General features: G+C 55.6%; 1 protein-coding gene across 4 annotated transcripts in view; it reads left to right on the top strand.

Annotated features, from left to right (window-relative positions):
• RBM19 (RNA binding motif protein 19) overlaps nucleotides 1–12,564 on the top strand; it is a 53,211-nt gene extending 40,647 nt beyond the window's left edge. For all 4 annotated transcript variants that reach the window (XM_066199755.1, XM_066199754.1, XM_066199756.1 and 1 more), the window contains 2 exons: nucleotides 5,384–5,497; nucleotides 12,181–12,564. In XM_066199755.1, the coding sequence (XP_066055852.1) occupies nucleotides 5,384–5,475 (92 nt within the window). In that variant the 3' untranslated portion in view covers nucleotides 5,476–5,497; nucleotides 12,181–12,564. The remainder of the gene's footprint in view (nucleotides 1–5,383; nucleotides 5,498–12,180) is intronic.
• Nucleotides 12,565–20,264: the final 7,700 nt, after the last annotated feature.

Here is a 20,264-nt window from a genome sequence, read left to right as displayed (position 1 = left end):
AGCATGCACCGGGAGGCAGGAGGCAGCCAGGCCAGGGCTTTGTCTGACAGCTCTGCCCGTGAGGCGTTAACTCTGCATGTGCCAGGCACCTGCCAGCCACAGCGCTGCCTCCCCGGGGTGCTGCCGGGCTGTGGACAGGCTCTGTGCACGCAGCACGTGGGTTTGAAAGGGAAAACTGTGTGCTGATGGGTTGGGATGCAGAAAGGGCTGCTTGGCTCAGGCTGCTGGGAGTGACAGCTCCGCAGATGACAGCACTGCAGGCTGCTATTGATGGCCATCGACAGGCACAAATGCATTGCTTGGCAAATATTTATGTAGGAAGGGCTCCCCTGGGCTGCAGGGCTAAGCTGGAGATCAATGCTCCTCCTCCTGCATCCCCCTTCCCCTCTCCATCACCACATGCCCGTGGCCCAGGGGTTTGGCAGCAGTTGTGGGGCTGCACATCCCTGGTGAGGGAAGAGCAGCACATCTCGGTTATTCAGTGATCCCGACTGATGCAGTGCTCCCCGTGTTCTGAAATAGTGCAGGGCTGGTTATTCCAGGCTGGGGAAGCTGTAGATGGTGGTAACAGGGCTGAGGGTGGATGTGCCCACCCAGAACCCAGCAGGGGAGATGTTTCAAGAACTCAGTTTTATCTTCAGGATCTCCTTTCCCCCTTTTCCCCTCTGCTCAGTGTAGGGGGAAATAAACAGTCTTGGCTTTATGGTCCTTGCAGTCTCTCAGCAGATGTGGCTGTGAGCTCTGCCACCTCCCCCAAGCTCTGTTATTCCCGATTTTTGCCTGCCTTTGCCCCAGCCTCCTCATCTGGGCTCTTCCTCACCGAGCTGGGGCCCTGGGGAGGGCAGCAGGAAGAGCATGTTCACATCCCGGCAGGAATGCAGCCTTGGAGCTGAAGTGGTTGAGGGGTCTCAGCTGAGAAACAGGAGCAAGGCTACCACTCCTTGTCTTTAGGGATGGGAAATATGATGGAAACACAATCCCTGCTGTGCTCCAGCCTGTCTCGGGAACATCCAATGACTCCAGCCCTGGCAAAACGGCCAGTGGCTAATGCCGTGGCAGAGCAGGATGTGCCGGGGGGATCTGTGCCAGGCTGGGGCACACCTGTGGGCACCAGGCTCTGGCTGGGGCCTGGGACCAGGTCTCAGCCTCTCTGTGCCACACTGGCAGGCTGCAGGGTGGGATTTTATTCCTTTAGGAAGTGCCTGCTCCTGATTTCAAGGCACCTTGGGGTCCCCAGTGGCTCCGAGGTGAGGCAGGAGCTGCACCCTGTCCCTTCTGTGGGTGTGCAGAGGGTGACAGTGATAAAGAGGGGGAAAAAGGCTGCCAGCACTCTGCCTGCAGCCCCCTGGAAGGGGGATGCTCCTTCAGCTTTCCTCCCTGGCATGGCTAGAGGCTGCTTTTCCCACACGGAGCAGGGATGGAGAGGATCACACACAGCACCCGACAGCCGGGCTGAGACACTGCATCTCTTTTCACAGCCCAGAAACCAGGCTTTTTCCTACTGATCCCCATTTCCCCAGGTCTCCTCCTCTCCCCACAGGGCACAGGAGCAGCTCAGCTATCTCTGTGCTGTTTGTGAATGTCCCATGAGTTCTCCTCTCCCAGCACAGCGTGGGTGAATTGTGAGGGTTTTTCCACAGCTTTGCAGGCTGCAGTGGCCAGGTCCCCGTCCTGAGATGGGAATGGGAAAGAAAAGATAATTTTGGGTCTTCAAGTCTGAGGAAACAATCAAGACCGAGGTCTGTGGTGTCCCCAGCTCTAATGTCAGCCTCATCATCATTGTCTTAGTGTTTCAAAGTCCTGACCTGGCCTGTGACAGACGTGTCCTACCACTGCCTGCTCTCTGCTACAATTACACACCTTATTTCTAGAGACCATTTAGAGAGATTGGGCTTCCAGTTCCAGGTCTCTGCTGTTATTTGTGAAGGAGAGGTCTGGTCTCCCGAATCTTTTCTCCATGCAGGCATTTGTCATGGCAATCAAGCCACTTCTGAGCCGTCTTTTCAATAGGTCTAATAGATGCAATAAAACGGAATAGGCTTCCTTGCCATTTTGTGTAGTTTTCAGGTCATTCTTTATGGCTTGTTCTGAGGCTTTGTAATGTTCCAGGAGAAAGTGAGGAGCCCAGGAGTGGTCACTGACTGCCAGGGGTGGTTTCAATAATCCTGTCAGGAGTGAAGCCACAGCTCAGCCCTGAGGCTTGGGACCTCAGCCCTGCACCCCAGGCTGGCTCCCAGCACAGCCTGGGAGAGGTTTAAGGCTTTTTGCTCATTCCTGAGAGTTTCTGCTCTTCATCCTGGGGCAGGAGACTCTGACATTAGGAGAAAAAATTAAGACACTTTGAGTTTTGTTTGCACCCTACATTTAATGTGGGGGACCCACTGCTGCAAGGTGGCTGCAGAGCCCGAGGGCTTGGCCGGGGACAGGCGAGGGTTTGACACTGCTGTGGATAAACTCGGTGACTCCTAACGTGGGAAGGAGAAGCCAGGGAGAACTTGGCCAGCAGTCATCCCTGGAACCTCTAGTGCAGCCCATAACCTGCAGCAGGGTTGTGACAATGCCACAGCAGGGCAGGGACAGGTGACAAACCCTGCCAGCAGCAGCATCACAGCCCGGCTTGGGCAGGTGGTCCTCCCTTTGGAAAACAAGGATCGCTGATGCTTTGGAAACAGACAGGGTGGCTGTTGTGGCTCTGGGACCAAGGGATCCTGAATTTACCAGCCCTGGGGCAAGGGGCAGCCGCGGATGTGTGCCCTGTGCAGGAGCAGCGCTCCAGGCTCGCCCCTGCACGTCCCCAAATCCCAGAACCACGGCTCCACCCGCCTTTCCTCCCCCAGCTCCATCCTGGAGGAACGGCGAGCTGAGGGAAGCTTTGCCCATCCCCTCGGCATGCCCGGCTCTCTCCCGGGAGCCCGGGGCCGTGAGGGGAAGGCGCCGGCTCCCAATCGCACTAAGTGACACGAGTGACAATTACGGCGTTCCGTGCGCTCGGCGGGGCCCGCCCTCAGCCAACGCCGCCGCTCTCCCGCCAGGCCTAACTTGGGAAACCAGCTGTGCCGGGCCGCTTCTGCTGCTCCTTCCCATCGATCAAAGAATTAAATTGACAGATGGGGAATTTCACCACGCCGTGAGGGGAAGGAATGGCTGGGGGGGGGGGGGGGGGGGGGGGTTGATAGGGAGGGTGAATGAGGGAGGTGTGTGAGGAGGGGGTTCAGCTGTGGGTGGGTGTAAAGCAGCCGAGCCCCGCTGTGGCTCAGCCCTGGTTATTTACAGTTGTTGCTGGAAGCAGGGGGTTGCCAGGGATGGTCCTGATCCTCCGGGCAGGGTGGGAAAGTCCTCCTGCCACCATCGCCTTGCCCGCTTTGCTCCTGCCTCCATCACCTTTGCTCCTCCTCTGGCCTCAGACCCCGAGGTTTCCTTTCCCCTCACCTCCCAACCGCTGGGCTCACTTTTTTTTTTTTTTCCTCCTTTGTCCTTTCCTATTTCTTTTTTTTTTTTTTTTTTTTTTTTTTTTTTTTTTTTTTTTTTTTCCGAGAGCATCTGTAACTAATGCAAACACATGCCGGAGCCCGGAGAGTAAAACCCTGCAGGATTAGCGTGGCATCCGCAACCCTGCCACGTTCTAATCCCGTGGTAATCCCCCTCCCGGCCCACCCCCGCCGGCTTTGCCCATTGTTTAAAGGAAGCAAATGGGATCGTTAGCGGGCAAACCTTAACCAGCTTGGAGCAGCAGAACGGAAGGAAGTCGAAGCAATTCGCTTCCCCACCCTCTCCTGGGTTTTTATTTCCCCCTTGTTAAGACGAGAGGGGGATGCTCCTGGTGCTCCCCCTGGCCCAGCTGGTGAATCTGGGGGATGCGGCGGCGGGAATTGCCCTGCCAGAGCCCTGCCCGTGCCATGGCAGGTCCTGCTCTGCTGAGGGATGCTCCCTGTGCACCCAGCATCCCACATCCAGCTTTTCCTCCGCTCTGCAGCCTCAGCATTGCAGCATCTCCGTGAGGGGCCTGCCAGGCTCTGGTTGGGAAGGGGTGGCAGGTACAGGACACGCTTCCCACAGTGGATTTGGGAGATGGGACCACATTTGTTGCCATTCCAAAGCAGGAGGGCTGGGAGCAGAGTGAAGGAGAGGGAGAACTGCTGAGCTGGCACCTTCCTCCGGCGTTGGTTATCCCTTGTGCCTTTGGGTGATTGAACTGGGAAGAGCTGCTGGAGGGTCTTGGGGTGGCACCTTGTGGCCCCCTGGGCTCCCCTGAGCTCAGTGGGGTGGGTGCTGGGAGGGCAGTGGGGTCCATCAGCACCCTCGTCCCCCTCCCATCCCCAGAGCCCCCAGGGAGAAGGGAGGCAGGTTCTGGCTCTCTGTCAAGGAATTAATTGAAAAATAAAATCATTAGATGGGAACTCCAGAAATGCAAAATTGTTGGGAGTTGGGGGGAGGCGGAGGGGGGGGATGTGAGCTTTTGTCAGGTTAATTTCTTCTGTATTGATGTTTTGTGACATTTACTTGTTGTTTATCTCCCGCAGCAGCTGTAATACTAAAAGAAAATGCACAGCTTGTTCCATTTATTTATTTTACACCTTTTCTTTAGTCCTATGGTATGTTTGTTTGTTTGAGAAACCCAGCGAGGCTTTTGATGTCTGAAAGCAGGATTTAAACAGCTGTTCTCCATGTGCTGCGAGTGAGCTGGAGAGCCAGGGGGGGAGAGGGGGCTGTGCCACTGCTCCTGCCGGGAGGGCACTGCTTGCCCAGCAGAAAGGAGGATGTCAGCCCCACATCAGGGACCAAATGGCTTTGTCACCTCAGTGCCGGGTGCTGCTGCGGGGTTGGGATGTTCCCCCGAGTGCTGGCAGCACCCCCCGGGCTCCCCCGTCTCCTGCATCCTTTGGGGAGGATGTGTGCATGGTGCTGGGTCCCAGGGGAGCTGGGCAGTGCCAGGACAGCGCTGTGGTGTGGGGCAGCAGAGGCAAAGCAGGGCCATGGTCCCACCGAGGTGAGGGATGTGCACTGGGCTGCTGGGATGGAGCGGTTTCAGCAAGGTTGTGTCCTGCCAAGAGCCCTGATGAGCCCCTGGTTAGGCTTACAGCCACTTTTCCACAGGGATTTTGTGAATTCCGCAGTGGATTGGGGTCAGCAGGAAGGGTTGGCACCACCATCACCTGTTTGGATGCTGTTTGCCTCCCAACCTGTGAACTAAAGCACGGGTGGGAGGAATTGGAATCCCAGCTCCTGCCAGGACCTGGCTGGGGAGGAGATGACACTTGATGAGCTTTACCTGGAAGGATATCCTGCTACCTCCAGCCCCCTCAGCCCCTCTCAGGTGTGAGAGTCCAGGTTGTAATTTTCGCTTTTCCTCTTCTCCCCTTCGCTCCCACCCGGGCCTGGACAGACTCCCCGAAGAAGAAAAAACGATCGGAGATTTTGAATGAAATCATGGAGCACCTGGAAGAGGAGGACAATAACAAGGATGAGGACATCTAACAGCTGCCTGGGGTCTGCTGAGGTGGGTACTGAGGCAGTGGGGCCGGGGTGGGCACAGCTGGCCCTGAAGGTCACACTGACCTGGTTTGCTGCAGGGTGGGCAGCACCAGGAGCAGGAGAAGGTGGAATTCCAAAGGCTCAGCAGCCTCCAAGCTGACCCCACCCTTTGCCTCTCCCCTCTGTGACCCCCCAGGCTCCTGGCTGTGCTCCCAGGAGTTACAGCCCAGATTTGGGCTCAGTTTGGGCCCTGTGTTGAAGTGAGTGCACGCCCTGGTGTGTTCTGTGTGCTCCTCTGGCTGTTGGCATCCCCACAGGGGAAGGCAGCAGAATTTCTGCTGCAGCAGGAATCGCTGCCAGGGTGTGAATTGTCCCTCCCTGTGGCTGGGGGAGAACAGATGGGCTGCCAAAAATTGAAGTCCCTGCTTGGACACCAACCTGCAGCTGCCACCATGTCACAGATAGTTTGGCAAAGACCTTTCCTCTGCCAGCACCAGAAACTCCATGGCTTCTCTCCCTCCAAAAGCACCACACCCTGACGTCTGTGAGTCCTGGCTGCCATCACTCCTCCTTGGTGTGTCTTGGGGTAGCATCTCAAGGCTGGAAAACACGGGATGGCAGGAGGGAGCCAGGATAAAGGGGCTCCCTGAGGTCAAACCCTGCAGTCCTGCCAGCCCCTCTCATCTTTTCGAGACCCCTGAGCTCACCCTGTGTGGGTTCAGTAGAGGTGAGATGGGCTCAGGGGGTGTTTGTGTGTGTTTGTGGCCACAGGAAACCCTGGGGATGTGACAGGAGCCCTATTCACATCACCTGAGCTGGGTTAAACCAGCACTGCCTGCTCCGTGCAGGGCCACTGCAGGGAGGGCTTTGGGGTAACATCTGTCCGACTCCAGGTGTGTGTGCTGGGCACACCTTGTCCAGCAGCCAGCCCCAGGGTGGGGCTGGGCAGGGCTGGAGGGACAGGGCACACAGCTCAGCCCTGAGCTTACAGACATGTCCTACCCCAGCTTTTCTGCAGAATTCCCAAAAACAGGGCTCAGCACTGAGGCTGCAGTCCCAGGGACCAGAGGTGGGACACCCCTTGCTGGTCCCCCAAACTCTGCTGCAGCTCCAGAGCCCTGCTGCTGCCACTGAGAGGCTTCCCAATCCCAGCAGCAGCCACTCCTGTCAGGACCTGGGAGTGCTGGCTCAGAGGACACACCAAAATTCAGGAATTCCCCTTTGGGATGTGTCAGGGCTGTGGTGTAAAACCCTCACCCTGCAGAGCAGCACCAGGGGTGCAGCAGGTGGGGAAACTGAGGCACGGGTGTGGAAGCAGCGCTGTCAGAGGGGGTGGCAGTGTCACCTGAAGTGGTGACAAGCTTTATTCCCCCTTTTTTTGCTTGCCATTGATGAGTGGCATTCCTGTCCCTGTTCCCCGCTGCTTTCACAACCTGCCCCAGCTCTGCACCAGGGGGTCACTGCAGGGAAACTGCAGCCTCAGGTAAATCAAATTTCAGCTCAGCAGGGATGTTTGACCATCCTGGCTGTGCAGGACCAGCCCAAGGCCAGCACAGAGGGCAGAGAAGCCGGGCAGGGTCCCCTCCCAGCACATGATTTCAGCAAAGCTCTGCAGCATTGCAGGTTGGGCTTGGATTTTCCTTTGGGGTTTTTTTTCCCTGGGTTGTTTTTTTTTGGTTTGTTGGGGTTTTTTTTCCCTCTTTCCCTTCATTGTCTTTTGTGGCAGGGCAGGTTTCTTGCTGAGTGTCTCTGAGGTCTGCAGCGGCGACGAAAAGGATTAGCACAAGCAGAGCATGTAGGCTTTAGAGAACAGAGCAGAGTTTGGTTTCAACATCTAATTCAATTTGTTCTGCCGAGATTGAAATATGAAATGGTTGCCAGTCAAACGTTCAAAGGGGGAGGAGGGAGGAAAGAAGAGAGGGAGCCTTCTCAAATTTAAATTTTAATGAAAATTAATTTAACCCTTTGATACGTTTTAAAACATGTTCTTTCCCAGGCTGGGAACAGGCTGGAAAACATTCATAAAGGTTTGGGTTTTTTTTCCCCTGTACCTTCAAACATAATGAAGATTTTCTTTTTCCCTTAATGATACTTATCTTGTGGAGCAGTTTGACATTGGTTAATTTTTCAGGCAATTTGGTATCATGGAAATCTGTTTGATGTGAGTTGGGGGGGGGGGGGTGGCTGTGTATGTGTACACAGATATATTTGTGCCTGGACATTAATTATGGAAGTGCTGATCACAGCTCTGGAGAACAGTTGGAGTTAATTCCTGCTCCACTTCTTTGTTACGTATTGAGAGTCCCACACGTCGCACCCCTAAAATTACAGCAGGAATTCTCTAAAAACAAGAACACACCTGAATTAAAAGGATCACTGAAGTAGGTCTGCAGAAATCCAGCACTCCCCACTGGCTGTTTTCTTTTTTTCCCCCTGATCTGAAGCAATCCTAATGATAAAATACTGCAAACTCTCTTAGCTGTCCACGGAGCTGAAGCAGGGAACAGCCTCCCCCTGGTCCTGAACCTTGGCAGTGCTGCTGCAGTGCTCTGGTTTGCTCTGGGAGGGGGGAATAGTTGCTTTTCTGTTATTCAGGAAGGTTTTGTCTGTACCCAATGATCGCACACTGGTGGTTGTAACTGGGCTGGGATGAGCTCTAGCCCTGTCCCCTCGTCCTGCTGTCTCTTGACACCCCGGGGTCGGTGTCACCATGTGTGCCTGTCACCCCTCAGCTGCCCTGCGCTCCCTGGGCAGAGCTGGGCACAGGGAAGGTGTGCTGCTCACCTGGGTGTCCTTTCTGGGGGGCAAGTGCTGTGGCCAGGCTGTGCTGGTGGCAAAGATGAGCAGCTCCAAGCCAGTCATCCATCAGCCCTGGCTCTGCAGGTGGGAGCTGGGGTACAGGCACCCCAGATGGGCTCTCTGGGCTGTGCTCTCCCCAGCAGAGAGCTCACATGAGGGGTTTACCCTCAGTTCTGGCTGCTGGGACACGGTGCAGGCTCCCTGGGGGGTTGAAGCCCACTGCCTGCCTTGGCCAGTGGATTTCTGTCAGGGTGTGACAGCTTCATCCAGGGCGAGACCCGGCGAGCTGGACAGGAGCAGGAGCTGCTGCAGCTGCTCCCCAGGCAGGCTCCAGATCCCCCTCCCCAGGGCCAGCTCTGCAATTGGATTAGGATATTATTCAAATGCAGCTTTTTTACTGAATGAGAGGGTTAAGGGGTTTTAATGTAGAAGCAGCTCTCCCTCTCTGCTGCCTGTTGCCAGAGGCCTCTGTGGGCTTTTATCCCCTTACGGGGACAGCCAGCAAAGCAAGGCAAGGCACAGAGAGAGCCTGGGATTGCTGGGCACTGCCAGCCCCTCTCTGCTGTGCCACGGTGCCCTGTGGGTGCCAAAGTGACCCATTCGCTTTGGAGAACCCCTGACCACCATCTGTGTTTTCCTCTGTGTCCCATAGGAGAAGGCAAGAGAGCTGGCAGGGACAGGCAGGCAGCATCTGTGAGCCCTTGGTGGTTTCTTTTCATCACCACTGCACTGCTCCAGCCTAAATTCAGGAATTCCAGCTCTTCTCATCCCTTCAGTGCCATCTTGCCTGGTCTTCCTCCCAAGTGTTCCCATGGAATGAGATCTGGGAAGCACGTAGGGCCAAGCAAGCCCCGTAAATTCCATTCACCCACCCTTTGTCAGGGCTGCAGGAAGATCTTGCATCCCCTGTGTCCTGCCTGCTGCTTTCCAGCCCAGCTGACTCCTGGGGCTCTGCAGTCTTCTGAGGGAGCTTCAGGTCAGACTTCAGGAAGAATTTGCAAATGCAGACTGAGAGAGTTGACTTGGATGCTGGCTGGGAGGTTTGGGGAGCTTCTCCTTCATCACAGAACCCCAGGAGAAGGGAGTTGGAAGGGACCGATATTCCAACACATCCAGACTTTACCCATGACCAGTGTTTGGGACCACATTCCAGCATCCACCAGCACCTTCCTCAGCAGGAAATGCAGCAGCAGGAGGAGGAGGAGGAGGCAGCTGCAGCTTCCCTGGCTGAGGCACAATGCCTCCTCTTTTCCCTAAATATATGCATTGGAGAGGAAGAGAAATCGCATGGCCGGGCTTGAGATCTCAGCCTTCACCAGCCATGAATAATAATCAGGCTCAGTAATTCACAGTAAATAGGGATCCAAATTGGCTAATCAGGGAGGCTTTCACCCCAAACTGGAGCTGGGAAGGGAGGCAGAGCATGAGGGGGTGTGCACGGTGTGACCTGAATGGTGACAACGGGAAGTGATGCCAGCACAGCAGCAGGGAGGTGGGAAGGATCCTGGAGAAGGGAGTGTCACCTCGCCTGGGAGCTGCAGGATCACAGTCCCTACGTTCCACAGGCCATAATTAGTGCCATGTAATTAGGTTTGTCTCTCTCTTCCAGCCCCAGGACCATGGTGGGCTGCTGGGGATGGGTGTGGACCAGAGGGGTGCAGAGCCAGCGTCACCATGTCCCCACATGTGACATCATCCCCAGCTCAGGGTTTAGCAAAGCTGCTGGGACAGTGGGAGGGCAATAAGGGCTGTGGTGTGTCAGGTGATCTGGGAGGAAAAACGTTTTGTGTTCCCTCAAATAAAATTCGGTGTCTTCTGGCTTCTGGTTAATTTTCTCCTGCAAGAGCGAGTGGGGCAGTGGTAGGAGCTGTGTTCAGGTGCAGTGGGGTGGGGCTGGGAGTCTTCATCTGCCAGCAGCAGGCTCTGACAGGGAGGAAACATCTCATGAACACCCCCTGGGAGCAGGGAATGGCTCCCAAGTGCCCAGCACTGGACAGAGCAGTTACAGGCAGAGTCACTCCCTGCTGCTTCCCAACAAACACTCTTCCAGCAGCATTTGAAAGCACTGTTAGATCAAGTGAAGATAAAACCATGGAAAAACCCCTCAGCTCAGATCCCCTGCAGACCTCAGCCCATGATTTGGGCTCTTTAAATACATGGAGTAGGAGCTGGAAGTGCAGCTGATGGGAAGTTGGAGGAAGGCTGCCCCTGTCAGGTGTATTAAGAACACTCAGGAATTTCAGCCAGGCTGGGCAGGATGAAGCAAACAAAGCTCCTTTAGCTTCCATTCTCTGGGACTTGGCTTCCTGAAGTGGAAGGGAGTTTGGGGTGTGCAGTGCTTTTCCTTGGGGAAAAGCCTCAGCACCTCAGAGCTGATGGCCAGAACCTCCCTGACAGCTTCAGTCATCCCTCTCAGCCCAAAACTGGAGGTGGGGTTTAGCAGGGGTGACAAGGACAGCTTTATGAGCCCTGAGAGATGGAGAGAAGAGCTGGCTCCTGCCTCTCCCACATTGGGTGATCCCAAATCTTTTTGGAGTGAAATCCCTGTTGGCAGCCATCCCCCTGGGGCTGAGAAGTCCAGGGCTTTTCTGCTTCATCAGCTTAGAAACCAGACCACAAAAGGCAAAAATCTGTCCAGGAGAGATCTGGGGCTGGGCAGCCACCCCCTCAGCGCCATCCTCTGCCCCCAAAACCTGGCAGCAAAGCCCTGGCTTAACCTCAGCCTCAACAAGGCTGAGCCCACACTGGAGCCTCACACCTGGCTGAGACAGGGATCTCTCCTGGTGTTTGGGGCAAAACATTGATTTTTGTACTTCATGGTCTGGTTTTAAGCTGATGACGTGAAAAACTTTTAAATTTCTTTTCTCCTGCAGGCTCTGGGTGGGTGTGTGGGATGAGCTGCTGCCGTGGGCTCAGCCTGAGGCAGGACCAGGGCTGGGAGTGTCCTGCTGGATCTGAATTAACCTGGGTTTTTCAACAGAGCCAGCACAGGCAGAGACAACCCGTGGGGTTGCTTTGGTGGCCCCAAACCTCTGTGACACCCAGTGCGGAGGCAGCAACAGGCAGATTGCAGGCAGGAGCTGCTTCGGTTCCATCTTCAGCCCAGCTCAGCGCAGTGTGTCAGCCCCGGGGTGGACTGTCCCAGGAGCAGTTGGCAGGACTGGTGCAGGGCTGCAGAGGCATCAGCCCGGGGGGGTCACAGCCCGTCCTGCCCCCAGCAGGATGAACAGGGCGGGCACATCACCCCAGGCAGCTGCAGAACAGAGCAGGAGCTCCTCCCGCCAGAGGTCGGTGCTGAAAAACAAAACCTGGGAAGTTCCTTATTTTCATTTTAAAAACCAGAACCCAAGTGAGCCCGGTGTGGTCTCAGCTGGGGCCGGCAGGCCTGGGTGGCAGCAGGAGGGGCCACAGCAGGCGGGAGCCTTGGACTTCGTTAGGATTCAGCCCTTGGATCTCTCCTTTCCCTCTGATGGCTGAGTGTGATTGACACTTACAAATTACCCAGCCAAAAGTGTCGAGTCTTTGACCCCTGAGTAACATCTTTGGCAAGCCTGAGATTTGCCAGCATTTTGTCATCTAATTACTACAAATCCCTTGAAAATTCACTGGCTGGTGAATTTTTAATGCGGGACAATTTCAATGTGATGCATCGCCCAGATGGGCACGCGCGGGCTCCTTCCCTCTCCCCCCCGCCGCCGCTGCTTCCCCGCCCTTTCTTCTGCTTCCCTCCTTTCTTTGCTCCCCATCCCGTTCCTTATCTCCCTCCTGCCTCAGTGCATCCCTACCCAGGATCTCAGCCCCTCCTGGGCTCTCCCTCCCAGCTCGGTGTCCCCCCCGCCCTGCTCGTGTCCCTGTCTTGCTGAGGGAGCTGCTACATGGATTTAATTATTTTTTTCCTCATCTTCTCAGGTCTCTGGCTGATGGATGGAGCAGGAGAGGACTCTATGAGGAGCGAGCCCACTTGTTGCCAGTAGAGTCCTCTCATCCTGTGAACCCAAGGGCTGATTTATGCCGTCTGTCCAGGTCCTGGAATTCCCAGCCTTTGAAACAGACTTTAAATTCAGAGGGGAAGGAAAACCCTTGTCTGTTGGCAGCTCCTGAGCATCACTTCTTAAATCCAGGCAGGGAGTGATTCCCTTCATCTCAGCCCAACCTGAGGGAAGAGGAACCTGGCGCAATGGACACTTCCCGGCTGACCTGGGGACTCCGACAGAATCTGCCCCGAATATCTGAATTAAATAATTCCTGTACATTAAAAACCACATTCTGTACATTAAAAGCCGTATTTTTAGTTTCCCAAACTGAGGCACGTCTGGGTTTTGTTTGGCTTTGTTTCTTCTCCGCAGCCAGGTAGTTTTTTGGGGCTGATAGGGAGATAAGAGCATTTTAGGAGGGAGGCCTGGGCTTTGCTGTGCTGGGCTTTGTGCCTGTGTCATTCCTGTCCCCGCTCCCAGGCACTCGCCTCCCATCTCTCCCTTCCCAGCTTTCAAAGGGAAAAGAGGCTTTGCTTTTCAACCAGGGTACTGCTTTACATATGTAGGCAGCTGATAAAGTATTTTCACTTCGCCCCTTTCCCCTCTGGGAATCGCTGTCTTACGGCAAAACTGTTTTGTCTGACAAGGGCTGCAACAGATTACACGTGTTGGCTGCAAACACGGGGCCTTTTTTTACCCCCCTCCCCCCCCTTTTTTTTTCTTAAAAAAAAAAAAGAAAGAAAGAAATCTCTATCTCTGCGGTGCCAGGAGGAGCTCTGCCTTTTGCCTCCAGCCCTCAGGAGCAGCCCCGTGTTTGGATCTGCTGGTGGCATCAGGCCCCCTGGGAGGTGCCTCTGGCCAGATTTGAGTTTCTCTCTGAGGTTAATTTGAGCCTGAATCCATGAAAATGCCACTGATTCCATCAGGGCTGAGCACTTCAGATGGGCTGGCTCAGGGTTTGGGGCGGGAGGTTTTAGGAGCATCCAAAAATGCTGCACCCTCAGCATCCCTGGAGGTCAGGGGCACTCAGAGAATGTCCTCATGCTGCTGAGGGCCAAGCTCCCAGTGTCACACTGACAGCCACAGCAGGAAACCACATTTGATCAACTCAGCAGCTCAGGGACATCCAGGACACCTCAACCCATGGGCCAGGGGTTTCTCCCATCTCTAGCTGGACACGTTTACAATTTGCTTTTCAAATCGTCTGTTCGGGCATTGCAAACCTTCAAACCCTCAGGCGGCACCAGCAGGAGGTGAGCAGAGCTGAGAAACCCCCGCCCAGGTTTGTCCCCTGGCTCCATCTCCTCAGGTGGCCCTTCCAAAAAACATCCCTTGTGCTCCCGGCTGGGAGAAGGTGGGGTTAAACACCAGGAATGATGGGAACACCAGGATTCAGGGGTGCAGGGGATTCAGGGGTGTTTTGCTGCTCAGAAGCTGCACACCAGGGCTGAGACATGCCCAGGTTTCAGAGGGAGAAAAATGAGGACACTGCAGTGCCCTGGAATGGGCACCCAAACCTGGGGGTTTGGGGGACAGGAGCCCTGGGAGGGGGGCAGCTCATCACCAGCTCATCCAGGCACTGCCTCGGCTGCTTTAAAGAGGAAACACAAAAACTTTAGTGATGGGTTTGAAGGATTAGGAGCCCTGGAGTCACCCCAGAGTGCCCGGGAGTATCCAGCAGTGCCAGCAGCTTTGGACACCTGCCTGCTCCCAGAGACTCTGGGGAGCCCAGCCCTGAGCAGACTGGACACATTCCTGAGCTGTGCCACCTCCCAGGATGCTCAGAGCCAGGGAGAAGCCTCAAGCACTGGATCCTGAGGGGATTTCACTGGGATTTCTGTGGGACAAGGACCCTCAGCAGCACAGGCTGGCTCTGGGCACCCAAGGATACCCAGAAGTGATGGGAATCCTTACCTGCTCTTTTCTGAAATTTCCCTTCCACCCCCCACCCCCCCATTTTCACATCTCCACTCATGCAATCCCGTGGAAGCGGTAGGTCTGGGCCCAGGGAACACTTTGCCTGCCCCGAGTTGTTTGTGGAGATAATTAACTGTGTGTTCTCAGCTGGAACCTGCCGCGGCAGCGCTGAGCACAGGCAGCCCGGGGCCGGTGCCATCCGTGGGGGATGGACTGGGAGAACCAGGGGTGGGAAACACAGAGCAACCAGCTGAGAGCCACCCTCCCTCTCTTGGCTGGATGTCCCCAGCCCAGGCCATTCAGTCCTGGGGACATCCTCTGTGCCCTTTTCCAGCTTCTCCTGCTGCACCAGAGCCAGGGGTGGGCACTGCATCCTCCCCAGCCCAGGTGGGTGCAGCTCTGCTCTGTCCTTTTCCCAGCTTTTCCCAAGGATTCCTGACCCTCAGGCTCCCAGGACTTCACCCCACCCCTGTTTCTTGCAGAGCCAGGCCTGGCACTGCTCCTGGGATCTGGGGGAACACGGTGGGTCCATGAGTCCAAGGCACTGCCTCCACTATTAGCAATTCTTAAAAAAAAAAATCATTTGTGGAGGTTAATCCCTCAAAATGTTAAAGAACTCGCGGTTCCCTTAAAGGCAATACTCACCCTATTATCAAAAGCAAAACTCTGGGCTTTTCAAACTTACCTTTCATTAATTTTTTTGGCCTTTCTGCTCTTTCCACCCCTTCTTGCTCTTTTTACTTCACAATGGCAATTTTTCTCTTTTTTTTTTTTTTTTTAATTCCTCGTTTAACATTTGTGTTGTGCCTGATGTTGCACATCTCTCTGTTCAGGAAACACGAAGCAGTCAGTTTTCCACAGCTGCAAAGTTACTGCTGCCTTGAGGCTGACTCAGGCACAGGCACAGAGCTTTAGCCTGTCGAAACAGAGATTCAAATTTTATGGGGTGACCCTGCTGCTCTGCACAAGGGCCACCCGCACCCCAAATCCTCCCCAGGGTGTCCCCAGGGCTGGGAACACCCCGGTGTCCCTGGTGCCCCCCTGCTCCGGTCGTGCCTGGCTGAGGAAGGAGTGATTAGTGCCGCCTGCTCCAGCAGGCAATGCCCAAATGTCAGGGAACAGCAAAGTTATTTAGACCCGGTTTTACTCCGTGTCTGCTCCCGGAGTCTATGTGTGTGTGGGGGTGGGAGGTTTGTGTGAGGAAATTTTGAGGGGCTGAATCCAGCCCCAAAGCACCAGGAAAAGTCCCTTCCCCTGAGTGTGCTGCCCTTCTGCTGCCCGCCTCAGTTTCCCCTCCACCACCTCTGTAAGGGACCCACCCCGTCCTCCGTGGGGAAAATCCCAGGGTTATATGCTGGGGGGCCAGATCCTGCCCCACGGGGTGCAAGGGACCCCCAGGATCCCTGGTTTCACCAGCTGGGGTGGGCCAGGATGGCTCAGCAGGCAGGGAAAACCTGCTGCTGCCATTCAGAGCTTAAAACCAGATCAGCTGCAGTGAGCTGTCCCTGCCTGGGTGCCCATCCACAGCCCAGAGCTGGGTGCCCGAGGCTGTGGCAGGTTTTTGGGGCACAGGCAGGCAGAGCATCCTGCAGCAGGACCGTGCTGCAGCCTGCTTCCCATCCCTGCACCGAGCAGGAGAGGGAGAGAGCGGGAGGAAAGCGGGAGGGAAAGGACGTGTCAAATCAATCATATTTAAACAAAAGCCTCTTCGGCCCAAGGGCCCTTTTAAAAGCTGCTTATTTAATTAAAAGTCCCATTTTCCATATTTATGGCCCTTATTCAGTTAAATATTAACCGCCTGGGCCTGGGCTGGTTTGTTCTTTGGGAAGAGGCAGAGTTGGGAGGTTCATTAGGGGTTTATCAGGCAGATGGATGGACGGAGGGATGTGGGACAGCTCATGCGGGCTCCTGACAGTGCCTGGGGACTGTGGGGACGACACCAGCACTGCCCTGTCACCTTCCAGCAGGACACAGGGTTAAAAACAGGGGAATTGGGGCTGTTGGGATGGTGTGGGAGACAAGCAGGGACAGCTCCTGCAGGAAACCACCTGAAACACAACACCAGGCACAGTTTAGGCACCCAGCTCCCCTAAGATGTGGCAGAATAATCATGAAAACACCTCAGCTTTTCCCTGGGCTCACTGGTTCCTGGCCAGGACTGTTTTCCCCAGGACATTATTCCCAGCAGGGTGTGAGAACCATGGCTGTGCCAGCCCCAGCTCTGCTGGACTTGGACATCTCAGGGCTGGGCAAGACCTCACTGAGGGTTCGTGTGTGGTGTCACTGCTCCAGGCTGGCCTTTGGCACCTGGGAACAGGACCTCTGGGGGGGTCCTTGCAGCCACGGAGGGGGGCCAGAGCAGCTCAGCTGGCTGCAGTGAGCCGGTGGTGGCTCCAGGAGATGTGGGAATGAGGAGAGGCTGGAGTTTGTTTGGATTGGGAGGGACCTTCAAGACCAGGCGGTTCCAGCACTGTGCCATGGGCAGGGACACCCTCCCCTAGAAGCGGGAAAGGGAAAACCACGGAGCAGAGGAGCAGCCGCGCTCCAGAAGGGATCTGTGGGATCAACCCCTCACCTGGCTGGGCCCCGGAGCTCACCCTGCCGTGGGGCAGGAGGAGCTGCAGTGTCCCCTCAGGGCTGGATCCTGCTTGGGATGAGCTGGGAGATGCCCTGTTGTTGTGGTTTTGGTTTGAATTTCTTTGGCTAATGTACTATTTATGTGGTGGTTTTATATTCGCTGAAATTTGTTTATTAATTGGGAGACGGGATTTTTGGGAGAAAAAGGTGAAATAGGCAAAAAAACCCCCCTTTTACATTCATGCTAACCTACCACACCTGTGAAAGCTGCAGGAGAGTGGAGCTCACCTGGACAGACCAAAACTCTGCTCTGAGCTCTGTCCACCCTTCTCCCCTTAATTTTTGAGTGCAGCTCCACTGCCAGCACGGCGGGGAAATGCAGGGGGGCGACACAAAGCCAGCCCCGCTCTTCCCTCCCGTCCCAAATAACGGGACACGGAGCAGGCAGCGGGGACCCTGCCCCGGGAAGGTGGTGCTGGCAGGGCAGGGAATGAAACGGAGCCGGTGATTTCCTCCGGGGAGCGGGGCCGGGAGGAGGGTGGGGGTTGGCTGCCGGGGACCGGGGGGGTGGTGGCAGGAGAGGGAGAGACACCGGGTTATCAGAGAAGTGTGAAGACAATAATGCAATCTGACATTTCTGAAATGAGACCCCCCGGTTGCCCTGGCAACGGCTCACGTGGGACCAGCTCCCGGGAGACGGCTCCGAGATGTGCTATAAATGATGTTTGATTAGAATTTAAATCATTTAGGCGGAGAGAAGATAGGCCTTTTGTCAGCGCGGGGACCCGCGGGGGTCACCCACCCGGCAGCTGCCGGCTCGGGGCGCGGGCCCAGGGGTCACCCCGGGGATGGATCCTGCCCTGCCGGGCTGCTGACCCTTCCAGCCGGGACAAGACGGAGCTCCCGGACACAGCGGGAGGAGGACGGTGCTTCCGAGCCCTGGGAGTGGACCTGCCATCCGGAGCTGGCATCTCGGCAGCGTCACCTGAGCTGTGGTTTCTCTCCAACCCTGGGGCAAAGCCACCAAAACTCTGCCACGGCTTCCTCTGGCTGAGAGCCTTGGCTTTTTCCGGGCTTTGATTGAGATAATGACACTTCAGAATTAATTCTGCCTCCCCTGAAAGTTTCCTTCAGGTGCAGGGAAGGCAGCACGGTGTCACTCCAAGGGGAGCGCCCTTCCCCGGGCTGCCTCGGGGGATGTGCCCAGGTTTTCCCCACCACCTCCAGACCCGGGAAATTCTCCAGCATCCAGAGCAGGAATTTTGCTGGACAACCCTCCCCTGAGCATTCCCTGCTCTTCCCAGCTCCCTGGCGCGCAGTGAAGCCCTTTTTTTTGCTGTACAAAGCCTTCCTCGGGATGAAATAAATTCCCCTGGCTCCGGGGGCTTGGAGGACTTCACGCATGGAGCAGCAGAGCTGGAGCCGGGGTCAGCAGCCGTGGTTTATGTCCCTGCCGTGCCCAAAGTGCGGCTCCTGGGCTCCCGGGCTGAGGGAGGGCTCCAGGGGACCAGGGCAGGGCAGCCCCATCTCGGGACAAGGTCTCTGCCTGGCAAAAAGGGCTCGGGGTCACTGGGTGCTGATGGGGACACCAGCCCAGTCAGTCCAGCTGGCGTCACCCAGCTCAGTCAGGAGATGACCTAAAGGCATCTGGACCTTCTTCTGAGGTCTCAGGGGTGGTGGCATCCTCAGAGCCAGGAGGCCAGCCCATTTTGGGGAGCTTTGAGCAGCTGCTGATTCGCTTTGATATCAACCAGCCTGGGCTGAGACTGAGGGAGGAACAGAAGTGCCTGGTTCCCCAGCTGGTGTTAGAGGCAAACCAGCAACTGGGCACAGGCTCTTTTCCTGGGAAATTTCAAATTTCCTTGCTCTTTAATGCCATGATTTAGATCCAATGAATCTTTACAGCTTGCTTTTCAACTCCCCAAAAATGCCATCTGATCATGAAATTAGAGCTAAACTAATAAGTCTCCACAAATATTAATCTAATGAATTTAGCTTCTTTCTGTTTGTGGACCAGCAAAGAGTGGAATTGCAATGTTCTCATATGTATTAATTATGTGAATGTATTCAACAAACCTTTCCTGACTGCCTTGGGCTGGAGCCTTGCTCGTGAATATTCTGGGGTTTGTTTCGTGCTTGTCACCACCCTGTACATTGAACTGTGGGTTTGGGGGAAGAAGTCAACCAAGAGGAGCCTGGATCTTGAAATCACTAAATGGTTTGTGTTGGGAGGGACCTTGAAGCTCATCCCATCCCAACCCCTGTGGTGGGCAAGGGATGAGAGCAGGTTGCTCCAATCCCACCCTGCCTGGCCTTGTCTTGCAAGCTCTGAACTTTGCTGTAGAATTCCCCACTTCTGATGGTCTTTGATTTCAAATGGACTCTCTGAGTGTCTGTGGGATGAGCTGGGTGGGAGAAGTGATGGGCGTGCACGTGTTTGGGGGTGAGGGATGCACAGGGCTGGGCTTGGGGGCTGGAAGAGACTCCTGGACAGCTCTGGGTTGTTTTGGTGGGAATCTCCACAGCTATAAAATCACTGATGAACATCTGGGGTATCTCCAGCCAGGTCTGGGCTGTTGCACTGGGATTTATTGACAGATGTTGTATTTGGAGTAGTGATGGGCTCTTCCTTCAGGGAGCAGCTCAGCTCTCACCTGGCCAGGGCAGTGTTTGGGCTCCCCAAACCACCCCGGCAACCTCTGCCAGCCCAAAATCTCTGCTCCTGTGCTCCTGTGTGGCTGCAGAGCCAGCCCAGCTCAGGGTGCAGGGGCTCAGACAGGACCACAGGAACCTGCTCAGCTGGAGCCCTCCTTTCACAGCTCTGCTCTGGAAATCCCTGGGCAAGGTCCCTGCCTGCTCCCAGGGCCAGAGCAGGGCATTTGAATTAAAGCTGCTCTGCTCAGCTCTGGAGCCTCTCTTTTGGGAGGAAGCCTGGGCAGTGGGGCCAGAGGGTTGGCACTGGGGTCTGGGGGCTGGATTTCCCTCCTCCAGCCCATCTTTTGGGGTTTGGGCACCCCCTGTTCAGAGAGAGGGGCTGAGAGAGCTCTGCTCTGTGAGGTGTGGGCAGGAGGGACCGGCTCGGGGCCCCACTGCAGCACTGGCAGTGACACCTCGTTAATTGGCAGGGGCTGGGAGTGCAAACCACGGCAGGAACGGGTTTGTCACCGCCTGGGAAGGAGCCCTGCAGCTCGGCAGGGACAGAACGTGTCACTTCTGGGTGGGGCCAGGAGGAAAAAGTAACGGGGTTTGCTCCAGATCAGAAGTGAATTAAACAGGAGCTCCACCTGATTCACCTCCCAGCTCTGTGCCGCCTCCCAGAAATGCAGAGCTGCTCTTTGTTGGTGTTGTTCCCCGGCAGCACTTTGCTTTGGGGGCTCACCCTGCACACATGGGGACACTTTCCCGGGTGCCACCTGCACCAGCTCCTGTGTCCTCCTGGATGCTGATCCCTGGCAGAGCCTTAAGGAGCTGAAGTGGCCCAAGGTAATAAAGGCTGATCCAGAACGGACATAAAACTAAATATAT

The sequence above is a fragment of the Chamaea fasciata genome, unplaced genomic scaffold (genome assembly GCF_029207755.1).
Source record: "Chamaea fasciata isolate MVZ Bird 193981 ecotype frontalis unplaced genomic scaffold, bChaFas1.0.hap1 SCAF_18, whole genome shotgun sequence".
Lineage (NCBI taxonomy): Eukaryota > Metazoa > Chordata > Aves > Passeriformes > Sylviidae > Chamaea > Chamaea fasciata.
Note: the sequence above shows the minus strand (reverse complement) of the source record. Positions and strands in the feature narration are given on the sequence as shown.